At 39.5% G+C, this 26,684-nt stretch overlaps 1 protein-coding gene across 4 annotated transcripts; it reads left to right on the top strand.

Moving 5' to 3' along the window:
- Window positions 1-1,554: 1,554 nt before the first annotated feature.
- Window positions 1,555-26,610, top strand: LOC121519775 (sodium- and chloride-dependent GABA transporter 2-like). 4 transcript variants are annotated; one of them, XM_041802680.1, is made up of 15 exons: window positions 1,555-1,700; window positions 4,311-4,490; window positions 4,569-4,703; window positions 6,316-6,456; window positions 9,289-9,376; window positions 9,507-9,639; window positions 9,720-9,854; window positions 11,288-11,391; window positions 11,519-11,643; window positions 16,403-16,515; window positions 16,596-16,733; window positions 19,380-19,482; window positions 19,960-20,060; window positions 20,204-20,374; window positions 26,406-26,610. In XM_041802680.1, the coding sequence occupies exons 2-15, from the start codon at window positions 4,316-4,318 to the stop codon at window positions 26,517-26,519; spliced, it is 1,776 nt and encodes a 591-aa protein (XP_041658614.1). In that variant the 5' UTR covers window positions 1,555-1,700; window positions 4,311-4,315; the 3' UTR covers window positions 26,520-26,610. The 4 variants fall into 4 exon arrangements, with proteins under 4 accessions (XP_041658614.1, XP_041658624.1, XP_041658606.1 ...); XM_041802690.1 differs by lacking the exon at window positions 1,555-1,700 and adding an exon at window positions 24,801-24,899 and having other exon boundaries at window positions 3,710-4,490; window positions 26,406-26,515; XM_041802672.1 differs by lacking the exon at window positions 1,555-1,700 and having other exon boundaries at window positions 3,710-4,490.
- The last annotated feature ends 74 nt before the right edge of the window (window positions 26,611-26,684 follow it).

The following is a 26,684-nucleotide window of genomic DNA, read 5'->3' as shown; positions in this document are numbered from 1 at the left end:
TGATGACACAGTACCTCACCCTACTGATGGTGATAACACAGTATCTCACCCTACTGATGGTGATAACACAGTACCTCACCCTACTGATGGTGATAACACAGTACCTCACCCTACTGATGGTGATAACACAGTACCTCACCCTACTGATGGTGATAACACAGTACCTCACCCTACTGATGGTGATAACACAGTACCTCACCCTACTGATGGTGATAACACAGTACCTCACCCTACTGATGGTGATAACACAGTATCTCACCCTACTGATGGTGATAACACAGTACCTCACCCTACTGATGGTGATAACACAGTACCTCACCCTACTGATGGTGATAACACAGTACCTCACCCTACTGATGGTTATAATACAGTACAGGATTTAAATTTTCTTAGAATAATGCAGTGGCCTAATGACTGGACATCAGAGGCTGATTGTAGAACGCTCATTACAATCAACGGAGACTTGAGACTTGACTTGGACTTGTGGCCAAAGACTTGAGACTTGACTTGGACTTGCAAAAAATGACTTGTGTGCATCTCTGATAAATACAACAGAATTTTAATAGAATGAACCCCTTTATGCTGGAGTACTTTAGGTTCTGGATAAATTCATTGATGGTTTTACCATTAGGCAATAGTATGGGCTAAAGCGTGAGTTGGGCCTCCCTTGAGGGCGCACCACCAAACTTCAGAGGAACAATGAAGCGGAAATAAAGGTGATTTGCTTTGGTAACTTCTGCTGCTGTGTATAGGGCAAAATGGACAGATTTATAATTAATACAGAGATTACAGTTGAATATTAAAGTTAGAATTTTCCTCCATCAGTCCCAATGATGCTCAACAGCCACAGTGTCAAAGATGTCCAAGCTAATGACAGTTTAAGGTTGAGTAAACCCTGGGGTCATATTGAAACAAAAGCACTTAGTCTAGAAACCAAACCAATTTTGGACAGGCAGTAAAAGGAATTTTGGTCACTGAAGGTAACTCAGATATTTAGTGCATTTAACACTAAGATGGCTTCTGCAAGTGTAACAGAGTTAAAAATGCCCTATTTGTTGAATTTGTCCAAAATTAATGTTCTTGCCATATTTATGTTACTTTGATGCCACCTGGTGGGTTAACCGTGCTACTGCGGCAGTAGGGCTCCTAGCAGGCCACCGTACATACCTCAGCAAAGGAAAATGCTCCTATGCTGAAGGTGGGTGTGTGTATCTAATGCTGAGATCGATGTTAACTTGTTTAATGCTTTAAAACTGTTCTAGAGACTTTTACTAACATGTATTCTGACTATAAACATGATGAGAACATTGTGTGAAAGTTACAGACATTTATGTGTAGAAATAGTAACTTTATTCGCGTGTTGCTCTCTGTTTACTTGCCGAGCTAACGCTAACTAGCTTACCTTGTCGGCTGACTAGCTCGTAGCCGCTATCCCCGCGTTACAGACGGTGATTCTTTTGTTTGTGTTGTACAGATATGAATGAGCCCATGCAGGCGCGCGATGCAGTACTGATGTTTGTGCACTGATGTTTTTGCACCAGAATTAAAGAGCAGACCAGAGTGAGAGCAACTTCTGTGTGATTGTGGCATCCTTCCTGCACCATTAACACTGAGGGACAGAGACACATCCTTCGTAGTCCAGCAGAAAGACACAGCAGGGTTACACAAGTGCAGGTTTTTGGCACTGGCAATGATCAAATGTGAGTACAAGGCAAGGCTGAAGGTGGAGGATGATCTGCTGTTATCCAATCCTTGCAATCCTGCATCAACTACATGACACAAACTTAGTGTTCCCACTAAATTTTTATGTATTTATTTAGCCTTTGTTTAACCAGGCTAGACCCACTGAGCTCAGAGATCTCTTTTTCAAGGGAGACCTGACCAAGACCAGCAGTAAAACACAGTCTCATCAAATACACTTGGACTCATACAGTGCACATTAAGTGAAAACAATTATAAGTCATCAATTAATTCAAATGTTTTCACTGCAGATTTAAAAACATTCAGAAACACCAAGTTTCGCAGCTTAAATTCAGTCTGCAGATTGTTCCAAACAAAAAGTGCTGAAAATCTTCTTTCCCAGGTCTGTTCAGACTTTGGGAACAACAAACTGCACAAAGTTCAATGATCTCAGGTTGTGTAATCCATCCTTCAAGATAAAAAAAAGGGAGTGATAATCAGAAATTTTGCAGAGAATGGCTTTGTAAATGAAGCACGTACCAATGTCCAGGACAAGGTGTTCTTAAAGACGTCCAACAAAGAACAACGGTGGGTAAGAAATCCACATTTGTGATAAATCTCAGAGTCCAACATTCAGCATTCATGTACAAAACATCACCAAAATCAAGAACAGGTAAAAGAGACTCAACCTGCCTCTTTCTGACCATCAAAGAGAAACAGACTTATTTCTGTAGTTAAAAAAAAATCAAGTAAAACCTTCAGTGTTTTAGCAGCATACTGAATGTGCTTTTTAAAAGATAAGTTTTCATTCAGTAAAAAACACAAATATTTAAAAGAAGATACCAGCTCAATGTCTTGACCATCTTTAGTAACACATTTCTCTGACAGTGTTCCTTTTGTTGCTCTTGAAGAAGTTAACATGAGTTTAGTTTTATCTACATTTAGAACAAATTGCAGCTGGTTAAGCTGATCTTGGACTCGATCAAAAGCATGCTGAAGATTTACAAAATGCGTATGTGCACAGCAATAAATAACAGTATCATCAGCATAGAAATGAAAATAAGCATTTGGAACGTTCAGTCCAAGGCAATATAGATAGTAAATAGGAGAAGTCCCAAAACTGAGCCTTGAGGCACCCCCTTGTGGATTTGTAGTACCTCTGATGAGACACCTTCTGGCTGAACAGCCAGTAAGAAATCAGTAGCCTTAAGACGATCTAATAGGCTACTGATTGAATTAGAGCTTAGAACGTGAAAATCATGTAAGTTCAATACTGAAACTGATTGCCTGGATAGGATAGATGTTTAAAGACATATGCAAACCAAAATATCAACAATATAAAAATGTTAAAAACAGTTTTTCTAAGATGAAACATTAACATATGAAAATCCATCTATTTTCTATACTGATTATCCTGTTGGTGATCGCGTCAGGGCTGGAGCCCATCCCAGCTGTCATTGGGCGAGAGGCGGGGTGGTCACAGGGGTGACGTATAGAGACAGAAAACCAGGCACCCTCAAACTCACACCTACTGTGAAGTGTGTTAACTTATCTACACTTTCTAGTAAAAGAGAGCGGAGGCCATGCGTGGTGTTTTCAGCTGTGCTTTATTGCTTCTCTCAACAATGCCGTAGAAAGTCTGTTGCCATGACTACAGTGCTGTGCATGCACGTGCGATCTGCAATGAAACATGCTCACGCCACACCTACAGCCTATTTAGAGGGATCAATTAGTCTAACAAGCATGTTAGCATGTTGATGGTGGGAGGCAGCTAGAGTACTCGGTAGGTTCCCACGCATGCCAGGGAGAACATGCAAACTTCACACAGAAAGGCCCTAACCGGGAAACGATCCACGGACCTTCTTGCTGTGAGGCAACAGCGCTAACCCCTGCACCGCTTTGCAGCCCACGTTTGAAAATAAAGTTTAAATATTTTTAATGTATTTTTTATGGGGATGGGGGTCCATGAAATAAATTATTTTTCCTATGGGAGGCTCACCCTCCCACACTTTGAAAACCCCTGGTCCAGACAATCGCCTGGACCGATGCATTAAATACAGTGCTGGTTCATAAGTATTTGGACACTTTTTTTAAAATCATATTTCTTCTACTTATCACAATTGGATCTAAATTAGCAGTCAACAGTGAACAGAATAGCATCAAAACACACTGTAAACATCAAATAAACATCTCTAGGACCCCTGGCCACAACTACAAGGCCCAAACTCCTCAAACAGCCCCACTTTGTCTTCAGGTCAAGCTAAAAACCAGCTATATTCATACTGTAACAATGAGTTGGTGAATTAGTGCAAGCTTGGAGCCAGTGGGGTTCAAAGGGTTCATTGTTCTGCATGTCCAAACTACCATTATTCCACTTTTTTACAAACTCCAAGTGACCATTAACCATTTAAAAGAACTGAAGGAAATATATAAACAATTACAATATAATGACCGTCACTTCCTGTATATTGCTTGAATAAAAAGACAATGCATCTGACATCTAGGAATAATCTACATTTCCACTGAGAACTGATTAACTGCTCAGGCAGTTGTTCATTACATGATGAGTGGTGAATATAAAGCAGAGAAGACCTGACCACAGAGCACATGGGCTAAAACAGTCAATTCAGTCTAGATGGAGGCTTTGGATATGCTGAATGAAAAATGTGCAGAAAAAGAGAAGCATGTGGAGGTGGAGGAGAGAGGACACTGGGAAAAGAAGGTGGAGTTTCTCCTGGCGGTGGCGGGTAACGTCGTCGGTCTGGGTAACGTCTGGAGATTTCCTTACCTGTGCTACAAAAATGGAGGAGGTGAGCAAATATAATAAAGATGGATTAATACATGGAGTCTGTGCTTGGTTTGCAGTGTTATTTAATCTGTAAATGCAGGAGCGTTCCTGGTGCCATACCTTGTGTTTGTGGTGACGTGTGGCGTACCTCTGTTTCTGCTGGAGACCACCATGGGTCAGTACACCCAGGAGGGAAGCGTCACCTGCTGGAGGAAGCTCTGTCCATTAGCAGAAGGTAAACTCTTCAGGACATCACTGGAGAAAAGCAAGGCAAAAGGGTACTCAGGTACTCACCCCAAGAAAGAGTTTGTGTAGCAGTAACACATTAACATAAACACAAAGAATGACAGGCACACTTTAGAAATTCATTTCAGTTATGAAGGTAAACATTTACAGAAGCAACAGCTACATGGCTGCAGTGACCCAAAGTTCCAAAGTAAGATAAATATTTTTGAACAAAGGCTGTGGGAAATGTTCCAGTTATTGTACTCACAGTAGCACCGTGTTTACAGCCTGTTGTTACTTGAACAATTTTTTTTTTAATCCAGAAGTTTTTCAGAGTAGTTTTAGTAGGCAAGACTCGTCTGCTGTTCCTTTAAGAAAGCACAAACTGTCATCGTTTCAAAAGTGAACACCAACCTGCATATTAACTCAAATTTATTTGATCAGCCAGTCATACCAATGCATATTGGCATGCAGACATGTTGAAGATGAGATCATGAGAGAGATGACAAGTTCAACCTGAGTATCAGAATGGTGACCAGAGATGATTTATTGAACGTGCCATGGTTGTTTGTGCCAAATGGGCCGGTCTGAGTCTTTCACAAACTGTTAATCTACTGGGATGTTCACACAGCCATCTCTAGGGTTTACAGAGAATGGTGGGAAGGGATGAACTACTCAGTGAGCGGCAGTTCTCTGAGCCAAAATGCCTTGTTGATGTGAGAGCAGGTTTGAGATTACAGAAAGGTGACCGTAACTCAAAATAACCATTTTTATTATAATCAAAGTATGCAGAGGAGCATCTATGAACGCTGAACATGTCGCGGCTACATTTTAAATAACCTTTACGAAATTGGACAGTAGAAGATTAGAAAAATGTTTCCTGGTCTGATAAGTCCTGCTGGTAGGGTCAGATTTTGGAGTATAAATCACGAAAGCCCGCTAGACCACCAACAACCACAGCATGGTGAAAGTCACTTAAATCCCTTTTCTTCACCAATTCAGTGCTCGGTTCAAAGCAGGTCAACTCCACCATGTCTACACAGCTTAGTGCATTGCTTGCTGCCATGTGTTTAGAAATTACTCTTAATGAGCAGTTGAACAGGTATACCTAATAAAGTAACAGCTGATGGTCCCCCTCAGATATTCACTCATTTTTCTACCCTACAGACTTTCATCTTCTGTTTCCTCAAACTTTTAAGCAATACACATTAAAAAAACAAAAGGCAAGTTTTCTTTTGAACAAGCTCCCTGTCTCTAAAAGAGTGTCGGCATTATCTTTAAAAAATTAATTTAAAGAAAGTAAAGTAAAGATCACTGATTTCACAAAAACATGAAACACTTTTTAAATCTTACTGAGATGTTTTGTCTCAAACATATATACTTACATTACCATATGTTACGATTCTGCCTGGCATCAGTCATGTTATTGTCAAAGAGGAGGCAGCTATACAAGCCTTTTCAGGCCTTTGACCTCTGCAGCACAATGTTTTAATGAGCTGAACAAAACCCATGAGCAGGAACACCTGAAATTGTACAAAAAATAAAACATACGTGGATGTGAATGGATGGAGGGTGTCTGTTTCTGTTATGTTAGCCAGTAACAGAATGATCTGGATCCACAGGTATCGGCTATGGGGGGCTGCTGATCCTCCTCTACACCTGTATGACCTACATCATTATTCTGTCCTGGGCTTTGCTCTTCCTGGTGTTCTCCTTCAGCTCTCAGCTCCCCTGGGCCAGCTGCAACAACTACTGGAACACAGGTGAGAGGAAATCCCATGCTATACTTGTATAAAAGAGAATTATTGTTTAAATGGTGTGTTGATGTTGTGGTGATTTCAGCACTTAACTTCTATAAATGTTTAAAAGATCCCTCCAGTGAATTTGGTTCACTTTTCACTAGGGACGTTCCAATACCATTTTTTCTTCCCAATATGATTCCAATACCAAGGTGTTGGTTATCGGCCGATACGGAGTACTAATCCGGTGCCGGTGTGACTTATCTGAATGACTGGGTATCAAAGGGTATCAGATCGGTGCATAAGCTTTCGTACACGCCGATACCAATACCTACATGAACTAATTACAGCCAGTGTTATCAATGAGAGTTGGAGGAATGGATGACGGTTAGGTGTTTAGGGGTAAAGTGATAGGAGTGAGTAAGGGTCAAGGGTGCAAGAGATGTGTGGGTCCACATATGAAGTGATGACGGGAATGCTGAATGGACCGGGGTTTGGATGAAAGGATGAGATTTAGGGTAGAGCAATCATGGGAGTAGTAGAGGTAGATCATGATGGAAAAGTGTAGATAATAAAGGGCGAGTATGAGGGGCCATTCAAGACATAATTCATTCTGGACCTTTCACATACATACATTCTTCTCTCACGTACATATATTTGAGAAAAGAATGTATGTATGTGAGAGAAGAATATATGTGTGAGAGGATAATATATGTGTGTGAGAGAATAACGTATGTGAGAGAATAATATACAGTGCTTCGCAAATTTATTAGACCACCCTAACCCTACCCAAAGTAAGGTTTATGCCACAGCTGCCCTGAATTAACAGCACTGGTAATTACCAAAATCATTTTTCTGTTTCTGCAATGGTTAATACACCAATATGTAGAAGCTCTTTAACCCAAATGATATTTTTAATGCTAAAATATAATTATTATTGTTATCCATGAATTTTCAAATTTACTGATTTACAAAAAAATGAAAAAAAAAAATAATAAAGCACATTAGTATTACTTGATTAATATGTGAAATGATAGTTAATTACTTGCATTCCTAAAGAGAAGAATGAGTTTTAGTGGTTGAATGTTATGCTTGATTCATTTCTGACTTCTCAGAGAAGCCCAGTGAGCCGGCTCAACCGTTTGGGTGAATTCAGTTTGAAATCCCTCATTCCTGTTCAAAATGGTAAAACGTGGAGAGCTCACTGAAAATGAAAGAGTCCGCATTAAAGCACTTCATGATGCTGGATGGCCTTTGAGACAAATATGACAAATGGTCTAATAAATTTGTTAAGCACTAAATCTATGTACACTGCGTTTCAAATGATTATGAAATTGACATTTTTCTCTGATTTTCCTAAACAGTCAATGCAAATGACAGTCAGTATAACTTGCAAGTCATCAACTGTTAGAGCATAAATCAAATTTGATTAAACAAACCTCCCAATGATAATGATTTTTTATTTTTATTTTTTTTCAAAAATAAAAAACCCCAAATGCACTGTTCCACATTATTGTGCACAAATGGGTTTCAAAACATTTTACAGGCTGAAAAGAACTGAAAATGGTAATATGTTGAAGTTGGAGCATTCGGGGGGTCATATTAACGAAAATCAAAAGTTATTTCAATCAAAAACATCTTAACAGGCCAAGTTCCATGTTATCACCTTCACTATTCTGGCATCCATTGAACTTGTGAGTTTTTGGAGAGTTTCTGCTCTGATTTCTTCGCAGGATGTCAGAATATCCTCCCAGAGCTGCAGTTTTGATGTGAACTGCCTCCCACCCTCATAGATCTTTAGCTTGAGGATGCTCCAAAGGTTCTCAGTAGGGTTGAGGTCAGGGGAGGATGAGGTCCACACCATGAGTTTCTCTCCTTTTATGCCCATAGCAGCCAATGACACAGAGGGATTCTTTGTAGCATGAGATGGTGCATTGTCATGCATGGGGAATTTTGCTACAGAATCATTGTTCCTTTTTGTACCATGGAAGAAAGTGGTCAGTCCGAAACTCAATGTACTTTGCTGAGGCCTTTTTCACACCTTCAGGGATCCTAAAGGGGCCTATCAGCTCTCTTCCCATGATTCTGGCCCAAAACATGACTCCACCACCTCCTTGCTGACGTCACAGCCTTGTTGGGACATGGTGGCCATCCACCAACCATCCACTACTCCTCCATCTGGACCATCCAGGGTTGCATGGCACTCATCAGTAAACGAGACTGTTTGAAAATGAGTCTTCATGTATTTCTGGGCCCACTGCAACCATTTCTGCTTGTGAGCATTGGTTAGGGGTGGCTGAATAGTAGGTTTATGCACGACTGCAAGCCTCTGGAGGATCCTACACTTTGAAGTTGGTGGGACTCCAGAGCTGACAACAGCTTCAAATACCTGTTTGCTGCTTTGTAATGGTATTTTAGCAGCTGTTCTCTTAATCTGATGAATTTGTCGGCAGAAACCTTCCCTCATTATGCCTTTATCCGCATGAACTTGTCTGTGCTCTGAATCAGCCACAGATTTCTTCACGATACAATGATCACACACAGAGAGATCCTTTTTCTTTCCTATATTGCTTGAAACCTGTGGCCTGCTTATTAATGTGGAACGTCCTTCTTAAGTAGTTTTCCTTTAATTGGGCTCAACTGGCAAACTAATTATCACAGGTGTATGGGATTGATTTCAGTGATCCAAAGAGCCCGGAGACACAATACCATCCATGAGTTTAACTGAAAAACCAAAAATTGAATGTTTATGACACTAAATCTAATTTGCATCATAATGTGGAACGTGGTGTATGTATGATATGTATATGCATCATACATTATTAGAATTATGTATTAATTGCTGCTCTCCTTCAGAAAACTGTGTCGACTTCTCAGCATATAACGGCTCCTTTGATTGGACCAACCATACAAACGCAACTTCTGCTGCTACAGAGTTCTGGGAGTATGCCAGTAGATTTACAAATCCACTTTTGAGTGTTTTATTTTCAAAATGCCAAAATAAGACCTTTTTAGTTCTGATAAAATATTGTTGCATGGGTTTTTTTTTGTTTGTTTGGTTTTTTTACTTGTAGAAGACGAGTTCTTGCAATTTCAGGAGGGATTGAAGAGTTAGGAAGCATCAGGTGGGAGACACTGTTGTGCCTGATTACCATGTGGATCATTTGTTACTTCTGTATCTGGAAAGGAGTCAAGTCTACTGGAAAGGTATTTATATCATCCCCCAAACTATGTTCATATATGTACACTATATCTCTACATCCATGAATGGTGCTTTCTTCTTCCAGGTGGTGTATTTCACTGCTACATTCCCCTATGTGATGCTACTCATTCTTCTGATCCGTGGACTCTCTCTTCCTGGGGCTCTACAAGGGGTCTTATTTTATCTCCTGCCTGAACCCTCACGGCTGACAGACCCTCAGGTAGGGGCTTTAAATAATATTACAACGCAGAACTTGTACAGAAAAGTGTACTATTGAGGCTGACTCAGGGGTGGAGTTAGTAATCTTTCATTTGTAAGGTCGAGGATTCAGTCTGAGCTCCAGCGACCACATTGGTGTTCCTGGACAAACAATGAATTTCAAACCACTCCTGATGAAATTTAATGGTTTTTGAATACAGGTGAACATGATAAGTTAGTACTGGTGGCTGCTTTACATACCCTTGGCAATCAGTGTGTGAATTTTGCAGTTTAAGTGGTCAGAAGCAGTGGTGAATCCAGCCTGTGGCCATTTGCTGCATGTCTTTCCACACTCTCTCATCCCTGTTTCTGATTCTGTCCACTGTCCTCCTCTATCTAATAAAGGCGCATAAGGCTCAAAACAACTCTTAAAAAACAACTGGACCTTACTTGGGGCCTACATTTAAAAAAATGATATTAACATGGTACCAGTGCTAATACAATCAATACCTAACAGACCAAAGTATACCCTACCACCCTGACACCCCCCTTTCTACTCCAAATGAAATGCACAAAAATAGGTTTAAGGATCTGTGTGATTTATGTGCAGTTGCTATTTTTCAGCAGAGTGTGGAAGTCTGTCTTCCTATATTTTCCTACCCTGTTTTTTTAGTCACACTGACTGGCACATTCACTTTATCTTTTGTCTCTGATGCATCACCAGTATATGAATTTTGCTTAAGCCTCTTCCGTAATGAAGCTACACCCTTTTTCTTTTCTTATCCTGTGTTCTGTTGGCATGTTTTAAAGAAATTTCTCTGAATGATTTTCTAAAAAGCAACAATTCAGACACTTACGGCACTGGCAACATTCGAAACTATCCGTTTAACATCAATAAAAAAAATACCAACATGATACCCAACCCTAGGCAGGGGTCACAAAGTCCAACATCCTAGCTTATTAGCTTGATACTAACACATAATGGAAAAGGCAGTTAACAGGCTAAACAAATTAGAGCTATATTTCTAACTATCAGTTTGTACTTAATAGACTAAATATGCAATGCCTTGTGATTTACTTTAAAAACTGCTGACTTGCAATGCTAGTCTGGTCTACTGCTCTGGTTAGTCTGTTTAGAGTCAACTCTCTGATCCTGTGCTCCTGCACGACTTGCTCTCCACATTCATGGTGGAAAATCTCTCTGCTGCCACCTGCTTGCTGGACATTTGTAATGCATTCGTAAGCACATTTTTAAGCCCTCATGGAGCTCCTCTCTCATGTACTGAAGAGGAGAAAACAGGCATGTGCAACTTCTAATGAGAGGTAATGCAAGGCCCAGAGTGCATACTACTGCATCCCATCAATCTGGTGCCCTCCAGAGACTGGCTGTCACAGGTTTGAAGACTTGAACAATGCTGTATGTACAATAACTTACTGTTGCTTTTTCTGGAACAGGTCTGGATGGAGGCTGGGGCTCAGATTTTCTTTTCATACAGCGTTGGTGTGGGAATCTTAACTGGCCTGGGCAGCTACAACACCTACAACAACAACTGCTATAGGTGAGTATTTGACAGTGAGGGTCTTTTTTTAAGCAGGATCTTTATAAAAACTTGTCATAAAAGAAAAACAATGATCAGCAATACTCAATTAATTTATAAACTGCCCTAATCTTGAAATGTTTTTCAGGGACTGTCTGTGGCTGTGTTTACTGAACAGTGGAACCAGCATGGTAGCAGGGTTTGCAGTCTTCTCTGTGCTGGGGTTCATGGCTCATGAGCAGGGTGTTCCTATTAGTGAAGTGGCTGAGTCAGGTACAACAAGCTAAGATACCAAGAAAAATGTACTGTTGTCCATTTTCATCCAATCTTTCATAATAGCACAATTTGACTGTATTTACATTATGTATTACATCCTTGTGGGTAACCAGATACCAAATTAACTGCACATTAGCACATAGATTTACACTTTAGATTAACAATACATCCCCAGTGACCGCCTGCAAACAGAACTCACTTGCCCACCTCTAATGCAACTATCATCTTCTATGCCTACGATGGGATCCAGATCCCACTTTAAAGCCTTTTTTTGTTTTTTCATTGATAGAACATGGATGATCTTTTCTCCACACTGCTTTCACCACAGCTACAAAACACACTAAGGACTGGTGCATGACCGGGTAAAAATGATGTTTTATACCAGGGGTGTCATACCACTGAGCTGATTTTATCCAGCCTGCAACGCAAGAATTTTGGAAAACAATTATGAAACTTTAATTAATTTAAAAATCAAGCAAAACTGGAGTAAAATACCAGCACAAATATCAGTCATGTGTCAAAACACTGCTAAATTTGACTGATCTAATGAACCCAGAATGGTACCAACTGAAAAGTTCTTGCAGAGCCAAAAGAGCCAACTCATCCAAATGATTTGGATCCCTAAAGAAAGACAGAATTCCCGTCAGAACCAACCACCACCCCTGAAAGTTAGTTTATTCAAAACTTTATCACTGTTTCCAAAAACATATTCATGATAATATGAGGGAGAAAAGCTGTTAAAGAGCCACCACTAGCCTCTGAGATTGTGGATATCCAAGCATCAGTGTTGTTTTTGAAAGCTATTTTTTTATTTTAGTCCTATTTTTAGTCTTAAGGACAAACTGTTCATTTGTTTTAGTCCAATTTTAGTCTACCTTTACAGATTTAGTCTTGTTTTAGTCAATGAAAACTGAAATACCTTTTAGTCCAGATTTAGTCCTTAAAAAGACCTTCAAATTTAGTCAAAACTTTTAGTCTCGACTTTTATTCTCTGCTGAAACTTGGGGCTAAGTCATACTTGTGTGTTCGATGCATGCTGTAAAACCTGGGATCTCTGCTTTCTACAGCTGAGAGGTAGAGGAGCTACAGATATGCTGTTTTGACAGATTTATCTACATTGGAGAAATACAATGGATTATGAATTTTAGCCAAAAACCAAATTAATCTCTTGTCTTGTTTTTGACTCCTTGACATAAACTAGAATTATTTCAGTCAGGACCACAAGAGACACACATGATTTTTGGCTATGAATATTTCTTTAATTCACCATTATTAATCAGCACTTATTGATGTTATTTATACGCAGTGTGGCTTTCCAGGGATAAGGAAAGCATAAGGCAGGGAGAGAAGCAGCATTACCCCAGAGCATTGCAAGGCATTGATTATGTTAGAAGCACAATGAAGGAGGAGCTGGGGTGGAGGAGGGTTGCAACAGCAGCTTGCAAAGAGAGTGGCAGAGCATAGCCAGGCAAAGCAAAATGAGAGCAATTAGCCAATAGCATGCTAAGAGCAAATCAGCCGGCCGTCAGCTGATGAGGGCTTGCATGAGATCAGCTGATCTGACTTATGACAGCACTTGACTCCGTGGCCTATTTTTGTCAGTGTTTGTCATCGAAGATCTATTCTTAGCTCGTCCTAGTCTAGTCTTTTCATGGAATAAAGGGTAGTCGACTAACATGTTTAGACATAGTTTTAGTTGACAAAATTTACACTGCCAAGCATGCTATGTGCAATGAAGTCGATGGCAATACAAATACACACATGGACAAAATTGTTGGTACCGCTCTGTTAATGAAAGAAAAACCCACAATGGTCACAGAAATAACTTGGATCTGACAAAAGTGATAATAAATAAAAATTCAATGAAAATTAACCAATGAAAATCAGACATTGCTTTTGAACTGTGGCTCAACAGGATTATTTTAAAAAACAAACTCATGAAACAGGCCTGGACAAAAATTACGGTACCCTTAACTTAATATTTTGTTGCACAACCTTATGAGGCAATCACTGCAATCAAACGATTTCTGTAACTTTCAATGAGACTTCTCCACCTCTCAGCAGGTATTTTGGCCCACTCCTCATGAGCAAACTACTCCAGTTGTCTCAGGTTTGAAGGGTGCCTTCTCCAAACGCCATGTTTCAGCTCCTTTCACATGTTCAATAGGATTTAGATCAGGGCTCATAGAAGGCCACTTCAGAATAGTCCAATGTTTGCTCTTAGCCATTCTTGGGTGTTTTTAGCTGTGTTTTTTGGGTCATTATCCTGTTGCAAGACCCATGACCTGCAACTGAACCAAGCTTTCTGACACTGGGCAGCACATTTCTCTCTAGAATACCTTGATAGTCTTGACATTTCATTGTACCCTGCACAGATTCAAAACACCCTGTGCCAGATGCAGCAAAGCAGCCCCAGAACATAACAGAGCCTCCTCCATGTTTCACAGCAGGGACAGTGTTCTTTTCCTGGTATGCTTCATTTTTGCGTCTGTGAACATAGAGCTGATGTGCCTTGCCAACAAGTTCCAGTTTTGTCTCCTCTGTCCATAGGACATTCTCCCAGAAGCTTTGTGGCTTGTCAACATGCAGTTTGGCAAATTCCAGTCTCGCCTATTTATGATTTGTTGTCAACAGTGGTGTCCTTCTTGGTCGTCTCCCATGAAGTCGACTTTGGCTCAAACAACGACGGATGATGAGATCTGACACTGATGTACCTTGACCTTGGAGTTCACCTTTAATGTCTTTGGAGGTTGTTCTGGGCTCTTTTGTTACCATTTGTATTATCCGTCTCTTTTATTTGTCATCAATTTTCCTCCTGCGGCCATGTCCAGGGAGGTTGGCTACAGTTCCATGGATCTTAAATTTCTGAATAATATGTGCAACTGTAGTCACAGGAACATCAAGCTGCTTGGAGATGGTCTGATAGCCTTTACCTTTTACATGCTTGTCTATAATTTTCTTCCTAATCTCCTGAGACAACTCTCTCCTTCGCTTCCTCTGGTCCATGCTTAGTGTGGTACACACCATGTCACCAAACAGCACAGTGACTACTTGTCACCCTTTAAATAGGCCGACTGACTGATTACAAGTTTGTAGACACCTGTAATGCTAATTAGAGGACACACCTTGGTTGAACATGTCCCTATGGTCGCATTATTTTCAATCTTTTGTAGAGGTACCATCATTTTTGTTCAGGCCTGTTTCATGAGTTTGTTTTTTAAAATAATTCTGTTGAACCACAGTTCAAAAGCAATGTCTGATTTTCATTGGTTAATTTTCATAGAATTTTTATTTATTATCACTTTTGTCAGATTCAAGTTATTTCTGTGACCATTGTGGGTTTTTCTTTCATTAACAGAGGGGTACCAACAATTTTGTCCACGTGTGTAAATGAGGACAATTTAGTGACAAGCTATGAAGCTAGCAGTGTCTGTTTTACAGCTTTCTCCCATATTTTGTTGTAAACATGCTTTTAAAGGACATGGTGAAATACTATTTGGTCAATAAACCTTGTTGGGTTAGATAAAAATAACAACTCAGTTCAAGACAATAAGTGACCACTGAGGCTGGCAGATGTGAGTGAGCTGTGCTTTGCTTACTGATGGGCTATTGCAGATTATGTCCATCAGTGGGTGGTCACTGATGTCTGCCACTGGGGGTCTACACAAAACCGATGTGGATGAATGCATCACAGACTGATTCCATACACAGTCTGAGTCATCAAATCTTCTTCAGTATGCATTGATGTGCATACACACAAGGGGTGGGAATTGATAAGATTTTATCGATATTGATGCCATTATCAATTCTTCTTATCAATTCGATCCTTTATCGATTCCCTTATTGATTCCTTCCTGTGAATTTTCTTTTTGGATTGCTAAAAATGTTAAACATCAAGTGTTTTGTAGGAGAACATTCTATAATATACAAAAAATCTCTTTTTTTGTTGGATATGTCTCGGTTAAGACAAACTGCTCTCTGGATCTTTAATCTGTGAACTTGAATTATAATACACTACTACTGCTCATTTTCTTTAAAAGATAAAACCTTAAAATAAATATAAAACTTATCTCTGGATTCCAGATCTCCAGAGGTATCAAAATAAATTGAACTCGTGCAAAATTAACAGTTCTTGGGCAAAAAGATGCATGTCATGCATAAGACATCACTGTTTGACAGACGTTTCACGTTGCCCTGTGTGCCTCATTTTTGGAGTAATGGAGCCACACCTTACGGAGATAATGTATAGTCCTGTAAATATTTATTTCCTCAACTTCTCTGTTCATGTTTGGTGCTGACTGCCTCATGTGAGGTCTGTATTTTATAGCACACAGGAGTGAGGCATCGATAAGGGAATCGTTAAGATAAAATGTAAATGATGTTGATGGATTGAGCCAATTGGAACGGTTTCTCAACGGGAACCAGTTTTCGGTTCCCACCCCTAATACACGCCTAGCATGAATATATTACAACTATTTTGTCCAACAATGTTAACATTGTAAGCTGTCATTAAAACAAAGTTTGAACCTGTACATCATTGTTTGCTACAAAGGGTGTGTAATGAGCATTAGGTTTTCTGCATATATTTTCTTGACCTTACACTGAGTTACGTGACATTTGTCCTTCCTCTTTTCTCAGCTTTTAGTATATTTTGAGTAATTAAGTAAGTTTTTTCCATCTTGACAGACTGCATAAAAAATCTGGATGCAAACTTACCTTTACTTAACTCTTCAGAGTAATAATAATTCTCTTCCAGGCCCAGGTTTGGCATTTATTGCGTACCCTCAGGCTGTAGCCCTCATGCCTCTGCCCCAACTGTGGTCCGTCTGTTTCTTTGTCATGATCATTCTTCTGGGTCTGGACACACAAGTAAGATCTAAAAAACATACATGTCAGAAAAAAAACATTTTTATATTTGATTAAAAATAGATTTGACCTTCTCTGTACAGTTTGTAGCCATGGAGGTGGTGATGACGTCCATCATTGACATGTTTCCTACTGTGATGCGCAGAGCAGGCAGACGAGAGGCTCTCCTTCTCCTCTTCTGCCTCACATGTTTCTTCTCTCAGCTTGTCATGATTACTGAGGTCAGCGTTCACTACTGTTGACCTTTCCCTATCTACTGACCTTTAACATCTGATGTCACAATGAGTGCATTCATGTTTGAATATCTCGGTTATGATTGTTATATAAGTTATGTTCCATGTATGCAAACATCAGTCATTATCCCAATTATGAGAGTTGTTCTACCCAAAGAACAACAGAAAACAGCACACTGTGGCATATATACACCTGACCCCGTTTTCTGCTGACTGCTGACTACCTGGGCAGAAGCGTCACAGCTATGTCACGCATCTACAAAACAAACATGGTGACAGCAACAAAATGGTTTTGATTCTAGAATAATTCAAAAATCTTTGGATTCTAGAGATGTTTGCTCATCCAGCGGATATCTTCCCTATATTCTGGTAAGGAGAGTGCTGTTAAGTGTGATGGCTCCACCTCTGACTTCCTTCCAGCTGACTTTGTTTGGAGTGCCAATTTTGCAAAGCAGGACCGGCACACCATATAGGTGAACGAGGCTGCTGCTCAAAGCGGCACTCTAGCAGGGGTGGCAAAAATAAGCATCAAAAAAGTATACAGAGTAACCAACCAATTACAATTTTCCTGCTTAGTAAACACCCTATAAGCACAATGAATAGCTGAGTCATGTGCCACTCAATCCTCACACATCAATCAATCATTTGTCCTGCCCCCTCACCTCCTGCCCCTAACCCTTATGAGCCAATGATGGGTCAGTGTACTGTAACACACTTAGTTTGTATAAGGTGCATTGTGGTTGCTAGCATGTTGACAAGACCGAGACTATCCGAATGTGAGTGTTAAAAAAAAGTAAAATTCTTAAGTAGCAAGGGCTACAGACACAACGAGATACATTTTTAAGATTTGTTGCATCAGGTAACTTGAATAAGGATGGCTCGACCCCTGAAGGTTCAGTACATTTTCGGTAGGGTGATTGAAGCATATAAATAAAATTTAATTTTAATTTTTTTTATTAAGGTGTATTAAAATAAATAGGCTGAATAAATTACATTTAAATTATTGATAATGCTGCGACCTCCTTCCAAAAGTTCTTCAATTATTAAAAATATTAATAAATAAATGTATTTTTGAATTACTAGGTTTTATAAATTGATATATTGGCATCTTTATATCCATTCTTTAAACACTAAATTTTCCCAGCCAACTTGAACACATCATCATACAACCTTGCGTTAGCTTGTCAAGTATGCAAATTAGCATCTTTCCTGCTGATTTCAACATGGGCTTTAGCACTGGATTACTTTTTTAACCAATGGGACCTACTACAAAGTTTGGGAGGACTTTTCACAGCCCATCTAGGAGGATAAAGAGGTTAGAGCTGTGTGAAATCTGAGGATAGCTTTACCTATGACGCTGCTGCACTGCAGCAGCTGCATACATGGAGTCTCCTCTCCCCCCTGCTCTGAGGCTGATGGTTTAAAGTAAAATCAGTTTGATTCACAGAGCCAGAGCACCAGTTATAATAAAAACTATCAATTCATAACCAGTTGGTGAGACTTAGTTGTTCCTCCTTGTTACAGTGACGTTCTTGTTTAAATGGAGCTTTTTCAAGTGCTTTGATTGATCCGCTGGACGACGTGCTGTCAGCTACACAGCTGCTGAATAATGTCAGTGCTATTGTTGTTGTCTTTATCAACTTACTTTACTGGGAAACAAAGTGTTCCTAAACAGGACACTTTTATCTGGGAATATTCAGGCTGTTTCTGTGGTTGTGTGGTGTCCTGGACAGCATAACATTGAGTTGTGCTCTGGTTTTCTGTCTGTATGTGAGCTTCATTCCACAAATATTCGTTCGGTAGCCTACACATCTGTACCGTACCGAGGCCCTTACTGAATCAGTACAGTATGAATACACATACCTTTACACGCCTAATAGCTTGCCATGTAAACTTTTGAAAGGTATTGGCTCCTTTTTACTGCGTAAGTGTGTGTGTGTGCTTTATAGTGGAGAGATTTGCTTAGGGACTGCTAATTGCTTGCAAACTGAAATTAGTTACTTTGGATCACAGTTTGGATTACAGTTGTTATTTGTGCCCCTGATCCTGGTGCACATTAATTTGAATCAGATCATTAGTTATTACACACTAATGCTTTATATACTGTGCAAAGCAGCTTGTTGACTCAGACTTGCTTTGCAAAAGCCTGTTTGCATCCTGCCTTGCTCATGGTGTTGTGTTGTTTCTTGTGTAGCTGCAATGGGACTGACATAATGTATTAATTGTATTAACCCGCGTGAGCCCAAGTGTGCATTTGTGTTGTAGAAAGTGACATTGTTAATGTTTTAGCTCAAGAATGAGCTTGTGTATATGTGACGCTGTACATGGTGCTGAACTGACAGCTGTCTCTCAGAGAGAGTGAGAGTAAAGAAAAAGATGCCGTAGACAGCTGATTTCACGTTTGCTCGTGCCAGGCCTGCTCAAGAGAGGGGGCATATGAGAACAGCAGGTGCACATTTCTACCTGACACACTTCTACCTGATCCAGCTCACCGCATATTAGGTGCCCAAGGCCTGGTGGGCTGGTCTAGACACTGGGGGTGACTGTGTGCGTGGTGGAGGGGGCATCTGTTTGTTTACATAAAGATAACTGAATAAACTGTTGTCAAATAACAGTCTCTGCTGTCCCCTCTAGGGAGGGATGTATGTGTTCCAGATATTTGACTACTATGCCTGTAATGGAGCCTGCATCCTCTTCCTCTGTGTGTTTGAGACCCTGGCACTAGGATGGATATTTGGTAGGTATTCTTGTCTGTTTTAAAAGAGGAACTTTAGCAAAGCTTCATTCAACTTCAAAAGTTAACTCATGGAAATGCTGAATTGCCTTTAATGGATTTTGAATGATTATCCAAAATGAAAACAGAAGTATAGGGATATACTTCATCTGCTTATTATTGCAAATATCTACTCAGCCAAACACATGGCACAAACCAATGCATAAGGCATTTAGGCAAGGTCAAGATGAACTGCTGAGGTTCAAACCGAGCATCAGAATGGGATAAAATGTGATTTAAGTGATCTAGAAATGTCTACATGCCTGTATGTAATGGTTGCTGCCATGTGATTGGCTGATATTTGTGTTAATGAGCATTTGAACGCGCGTACCTCGATTGGTGAATGTAAGCTCACCTATAAAATTCATGACGTCTTTCACAATTATTTAGGCTTCTGTGGTCATTACATGTACTCTTCATGTGACATTATGTCCTTTAAAGGAGCAGATCGTTTGTATGAAATCATAAAGGACATGACAAATGAGAACGCCAACCCATTCTTCAAAATTTGCTGGCTTTACCTCACACCCCTCGTCTCTTTGGTAAGTAGAGCTTTACACACTGTGCATTCACTTAAAAAAGAACCTACATCTGTATAATTTTTAACTCCTTACTATAAATTTTTATGTTAAAAAAATCTTAGCAGTAAAACAACAGGATAGTACTTTTCTTGTTGTCTTTTCAGGGCTCTTTTATTGGTTCATTAGTTTGGTACCAGCCGTTAACCTTCAATCGCTGGTATGTGTATCCCAACTGGGCGTATGTTTTAGGCTGGATAATGGCCCTCTCCTCCATTCTGCTTGTACCAGGAGTGGCACTGTATAAACTGGGAACTGGGACTGGAGACCTCTATCAGGTAGAATATCTCCATTGCTAACTGGAGCTATTTATTACATAACTGGCATGGCAAATGGTAAGTTGAGGGAAGGAAGTCATATCATGCACTCTTTCTCACATTTCACATTAAATCATCACAAATCAATATGATAGTTGATCTGTGCGACAGAATCCTGAAACCAGCAGCACGATATTAATCGGAGTTTAACTCTGAATTCTCTGAATTTGGGTGGGAAATAAAGGTAAAGGGACATCTGTCTAAAGTTAAAACTATTTTCATCATCATAGGGTTCATTTATACCTTGCATTACATCTGTTTGGGGCATTTGGGTGCCAAGTGGTAATCAGTTGGGGAGGTTACATCTCAGCAGAAGGAAACGTGAGGATAAAAACAATGCCAACAGTGGCTCACTTTGGCCTTGTTAGCTTTAGCTAAGCTAACACAGCTACCCTAGCGATGTAGTTAAGATCACTATGTAAGTCAATGTTGCTATGTTAGCTTCAGCTTTATGCCTCATTTCCACATCCATATGTGACTGCCTCCTAGTGTCCAACACAAGGAAGCGCCTTTTTTATGGATGGATTAAAAGCTGATAAACTAGCTGTAGCCATAGGGGGAGGACAATTTTGTCCAGTTTTTCACTGTAAAACGTCTTGGAATACGTGTTTGGGTAATTACTAAATAAACAAAAACACGTCTAATATTGCATTTCAAATGTTGGTGAAGTAGGTCTACCAGGAAAGCAGCTTTTATCTCATATAAAGACATATGAGTAGGCACACGAGCTAAGTTAACCTAACTTGTTTATCCATTCAAATACTTTTTTTCCTATCTAATAATTCCCTCTAAGGGTGTTTTCACACCTGAAAGTCCGGACCAAGGTCCGTGTTTTTGTTACATTGTATGCATTTGGTTCGGTCTGTTTGGGTTTCACACTGTCATTATTGCAAACTGACTAACAAACATTACATGACGAACCTACGTGATATCATCAACTACGTGGTTTGTGTGTCTCTGTAGTTTACACTGATTGGTCATTTGGCCGGTGGGTGTCTGACGTCAACACGTTGAATAACTTGAGTCTTCAATGTTATAAACAATGAATGAAATCATCATTCCTACCATCATATTATTGTTGATTTTCTACTACCAAAAGCTAAAACTTGAAGCGCTGTACATAAGGCTGGTCCGAGTTCGTCTTATGAGTTTTATCATTAGACGAAAACTCAATGCTAAACACAATACTTCCATCAAGCTCTTCAAAATAAAAGTCAACGGCTGTTATTTTTCTGAAGTGCTTTTATTGTGAACGCCTTCACTAAGAAACGTGTTCAAGTCATTAGCAGATTAACACACCTCATCAGGTTAGAGATGAAATGTGAAACTTGGAGTGCAGTTAGAAGTAAACCTAGAGAGACTTAAAAAAAAATAAAACATGTTTTCTGTGTTCCTATACTTGGAGATAAATTGAATATGGGGCTGAAAAGATTCCTTGAATAATCCGGGTAATTCAAAGCCTCGAGGCAAATTATCTGCCTCGAGGCTTTGCTTAAATCAGTCATATATCCATATACGCCTACATTGTATCGCGCCGTGTGTGCACTGCGTGCTGTGTTTTGCACGGACGGCTATTTATGTGGCACAATGCCCTTGTTTTTGCTGTTACAACAACTTAACATACATGATACGAGGCGTGAAAATCACGAGGGAAGAGAAGTTGATGCAGTGATGTCTACAGGCACTCGTCCTGCGTTTTTACGCATCCACTGGCTGCGGCTTCATGGCAGAAACGGCACCACGCCTGCACCTGTAAACCTACGCAGGTCTCTGAGTTTACACACTGCCTGCATGAGTCGCAGCACTCATTTTGTGTCTGCAGACTTCAGGGAATTTCATAAACTTCTCTGATTGACCCGACAGTTTCACAGAAAACCTTCAGGCTTCACGATTCAAGTCCTGTTTTGGTGCTTTCCCTCCCTCTCTCTCTCCTCGTGCACGTGTTATACATTGAATTGTAAATTATCTAAAATTCAGTGCACTGACGTCTTGATTCCAGCGTATTTTTCAAAAAGTTTCAGCATCCCGAACAATTTAATAAGATTTATATTAATAATGAATTGACACCAATAAAATAGAAACACGCTATTGCCACAGACAGTGACTGAGACTAAATAGGTTAAAGTTCATCATCATACAGTCAGGATTCAACAGGTCACAGAAGCAGCTTTTTCTTTTCAAATGTGTTCTCTATGTCAGTGGATGGTCTTTAATGGTCATATTTTTATTTTATGGTGGATGAACTCACAAACAAAATGTAAAAAATATTAAAAGTGAACACCCTTTTGAAAAATAGACCATATTTCTGTAATCTAAAGGTTCACCTTTTGGCCATCATCAGACCGCTTTATCTTTTTATGAGCTTTATTCTGGCTAGAATGTGAAATATTACATTCATGCATAAAATAGAGGATTTTAAAATGATTAAGTGTCCCTTTACTTCAATGACAAACTGGAACAAAAAATACAAACTACAATGAAAGAAATAAAGTGTTGGCACCAAAAATTTCCTGGTAAAGGATCCCTTAAACCTCAAATATAGCATAATCTAATGTCATTATTTAACTTCCTTTCCTTGTAACTTTAAGAAATATAAACTGTCATCAGAACTTCATTGCACTTTGTAAAATATTTTTTCTTTAGAGAAGCTGTTACCAATACCAATTTTTAATATAAAGGTAATTCATTAAAGGGACCAAACTTCTTTTCTCATTTGTCTAGTACTACTTCTCTTGAAAAAGCAAAAGTGACTGATTAAAAAAATGCAATATTTCTTATTAGAGTACTCGATTAATTGTCAGAAGGATCGATAGAGTACTCGATTATAAAAAGAATCTATTATTGCAGCCCTAATTGAGTATGCCATCAAAGGCTTGTTTTAAGGGAAGAAGGAGATTAATAACACTTGAATTTGGATTAAAAAGCATTACCTCTTTTTAATTTTGTAATACCATGATATAACACCGTATCGTAAAAGGCAAGAAAAATACCGTGATATGATTTTAGGCCATATCACCCAGGCCTACTGCGAGCCATTGCAACACCAACTCGGGAGAGATGGTATGTGTTGTAAAACTCTTGAAAATATGAACTGTCACTAGTGAGGTACAACTTTATCTACAATTTTATAAAAATTTCTGTGCTTGGACAATTTCCATTCAACATAATAATGGACACTTCACTTCTACTCCTCACGTAACTTAAGCAGCTACCGTTAGCCAACCCTGTCCAGGCTGCTGGTCAATTTTGGTAGCGTGAGATTGTTGCGGGCTCTTCCGCGCCTCATTTTGTTTTGGTAATGTATTTACTTTGCCGGTAGTCATGTCGTAATTTCCTGTCATTGATACGAAGGTCCGAACCTTTCAAAATAATGTTTTCACACTGGGCATGAACAAGACCGTGGTTCCATTTGATCTGGACCAAGACCACCTCTTTTGGTCGGACCAAGGTCCGGCTGTTTGGTCTGGACCACAGTCCAGAGGAGGTGTCACACCTATCATTTTGGTTCGGACCAAACAGAAAAGTCAGAAAGTCCGGACCAAACGATGTAGGAAAGCCCCAAAACTGTTCACTTGAATGCTTAAGTATATCTGACGCTACCAAAACTATCTTACAGCACAATATTGACTGATAAATCACGATATGTTTCTTATCAAAATGATAAATCTGGCTGCATTTCATATGAAGCTGACAGATATGACCCTTCATGGCCTGTTGTCTACCTTGCAGCTTGGTCAGCTAGCACACTGCCATACAGTCTCTCCCAAACCTACTGCAAAAGTTTAATATTTTCAACATACTCACAGCACATTACAGATAGAAATATTATGAGGGGAAGGAGATTTACAAGCTGGTCAGACAACACAGAGATTCCCATGGAAATTCCTATTAGAAATGAAAGGACTTCCTGTTGGTTTACCTCTGTAACCACACGTGCGGAAATGAAGCGTTAGAAATGTGAGCTTTCGCAATTGTAGCTAATACTTATAAGGTTAGCTATGTAGTTAATGTAGCTAAATTAGCTTTAGCAAATGTAGCATAAGATAACATAGATAACATAGCTGTGGCAGCTATAGCTATGTTAGCTTTAGCTAAGTTAGCTACCAGCTATTTGAAGTGAGTAAAATATGTTTATGAGATTTGCAAAACCGTAGAAGGGGTACAGTCATCAGCCGGGTTATCTATGTCGCTAAAGTGGTGTTGTTACCTTTAACCTTAGCTATATTAGCCCTGTTAGAGTGTTTTCTTTTGCCTGTAAGCAGTGTAGTCATCGTTATTTAACATTTTTTAATGAGGTTTTTGCAGGTCAGGTTTTTGACTTAACTTTTAGTATACCAACCCTTACCATAACCAGAAGTTAAATCCAATTCCATTTTGAACATTTCAGCCCGACAGAGATGGCATCTCTGGTCTGCAAGAGGGGTGTCTGAGAGCTGTGGTCTGCAGCCAGACTGTCTTGGAATATAGAGTGTGACTCAGCTCAGCAGTAAGAGCTGCTCTTTTACTACCCAAACTCATATTCATTTGGTATTGTTAAGGATCTTTCTACTCCTTTAAACAACTAAAATGGAAAAAGTAAACCAAATCTCAAACAGGAGTTAGGTCCCGTCGTTCACATGGAAGAGCTGGCTCTTAGATTGGGCTTATTTGCAGATGACACAATACTACTCATGGTCACTTGTCACCTTGAAATTATTCCTTGTTTCAATCTTACCAGTGCTCTACAACGTTCATTTGCTAAAAGTGGATCACCACTCCTGTGAAGGCCCCACTAGGTTCCTTGCTAGCTATCCAACCAGCTTAAAAGTCCCCAAAGAACTCCACAATAAGACTGATGGCTTTCATGAAGTTTACTTCATGTTGTACTTTTCTTTCTTGACTATGAAACTGCAAAAACCACAAACAGCTCTATTAATTGGCTACCAAAAAAAAATCTAACATAAATCAACACAGCATTAGCCTATTAGCTAGGTGGCGATAGCTGATTAGTGTGTTTGCATTAGCTTGTCTGTTAGCTGAATGCCATTTCAATGTACATCAAAAACAAACTTACAAAATATAGCAGGTAAGTCCACGAGAACATTGCAAACATTGTTCATACTTACAGACATTGCTCTAGCAAGTAGAAGGAAAATCTAATGTCATTTATGCAGTCACAGACCACGGAACTGCTCAAAAACGTTACTTCCAGTTTAGACAGGAAGGGCAGGTAAACATACATGAAAGCAGAAAAAAATGCTCCTGACTACCACAAGATGGCGCCATTACGTTATAAAAATGGGAAAAAAACAAAACAATAACAGTACTGTGTGGGGAAGAACAGCTCCTTTTAAAGCATGTAAAATGAGGGAGAAAATCTGTTAAAGAGGCACAGCCTTTTAGCCCCAGGTTAATTCACTTCCCTTCATTCTCACTGCCAGATGCAGAAAACACCAGCCTTTGTTGTTCAACTCTTTACAGGCCTTGACAGACTTTATCTGAATCTGGATGCAGAAAACACCAGCCAGTGTCATCAAAGCACACACAGCATGGAGGTGAACATAATCACATAAACGGAAGTCAACCAGCTAGAGAGCCACAGAAATGATGTATAGGCTGTTATTTTGCGTTAAAGGCAGGCAAGTGAGTTCCAGTTGTAGGGTGTCATTTAATATTGTCAATTTATTAAATTTGTGGTATATGAATGCCCAAAATTGATATTAATGTAAGAACCCACAGTCATGGATTTTACACTCTTAAAGAAACCAGGAAAACTGCCTTGTTTCTTAGAAGTGCCTAAAAGATTACAGAAACACAGCATGCCTCACACCCTGTCCACTAGACAACTTCTTTAGATATTTTCTCCAAGTATAATCATGATTGCTAATGGGGGATTTTGAAGGCGTGGCTAAATTTAATGTAACAACAGTTTGATAAAATTGTTTTTTGCAATTTTCCTTGTTTGTTAAAACTACTTGGTAATTTATTAATTCAACAATTTACTTGCTTTCAGCGACTTCATCATCAGTGCCAACCCCATCCTGATTACACACTGGCAAGGAGAAACAGAGAAACAGAGGTTCAACACATTGAAGACGGAGATCTGCAGCATTTTGACGTCAGCTGATATGAACAGTGATTGATCAATCAATTTCTTAAACTGCTCTTTTGTTTCCATCGACTTTGAGTCAACACTAAACTAACCGACTGGAATATTACTTTCTCTGCTCAATCTGATTCATCCATAATCTCTTCAAAGGTCATTCTTATGTTTATGATGAATGTGGCATTA

Source organism: Cheilinus undulatus, linkage group 2, assembly GCF_018320785.1.
Source record: "Cheilinus undulatus linkage group 2, ASM1832078v1, whole genome shotgun sequence".
NCBI classification, from domain to species: Eukaryota; Metazoa; Chordata; class Actinopteri; order Labriformes; family Labridae; genus Cheilinus; species Cheilinus undulatus.
Note: the sequence above shows the minus strand (reverse complement) of the source record. Positions and strands in the feature narration are given on the sequence as shown.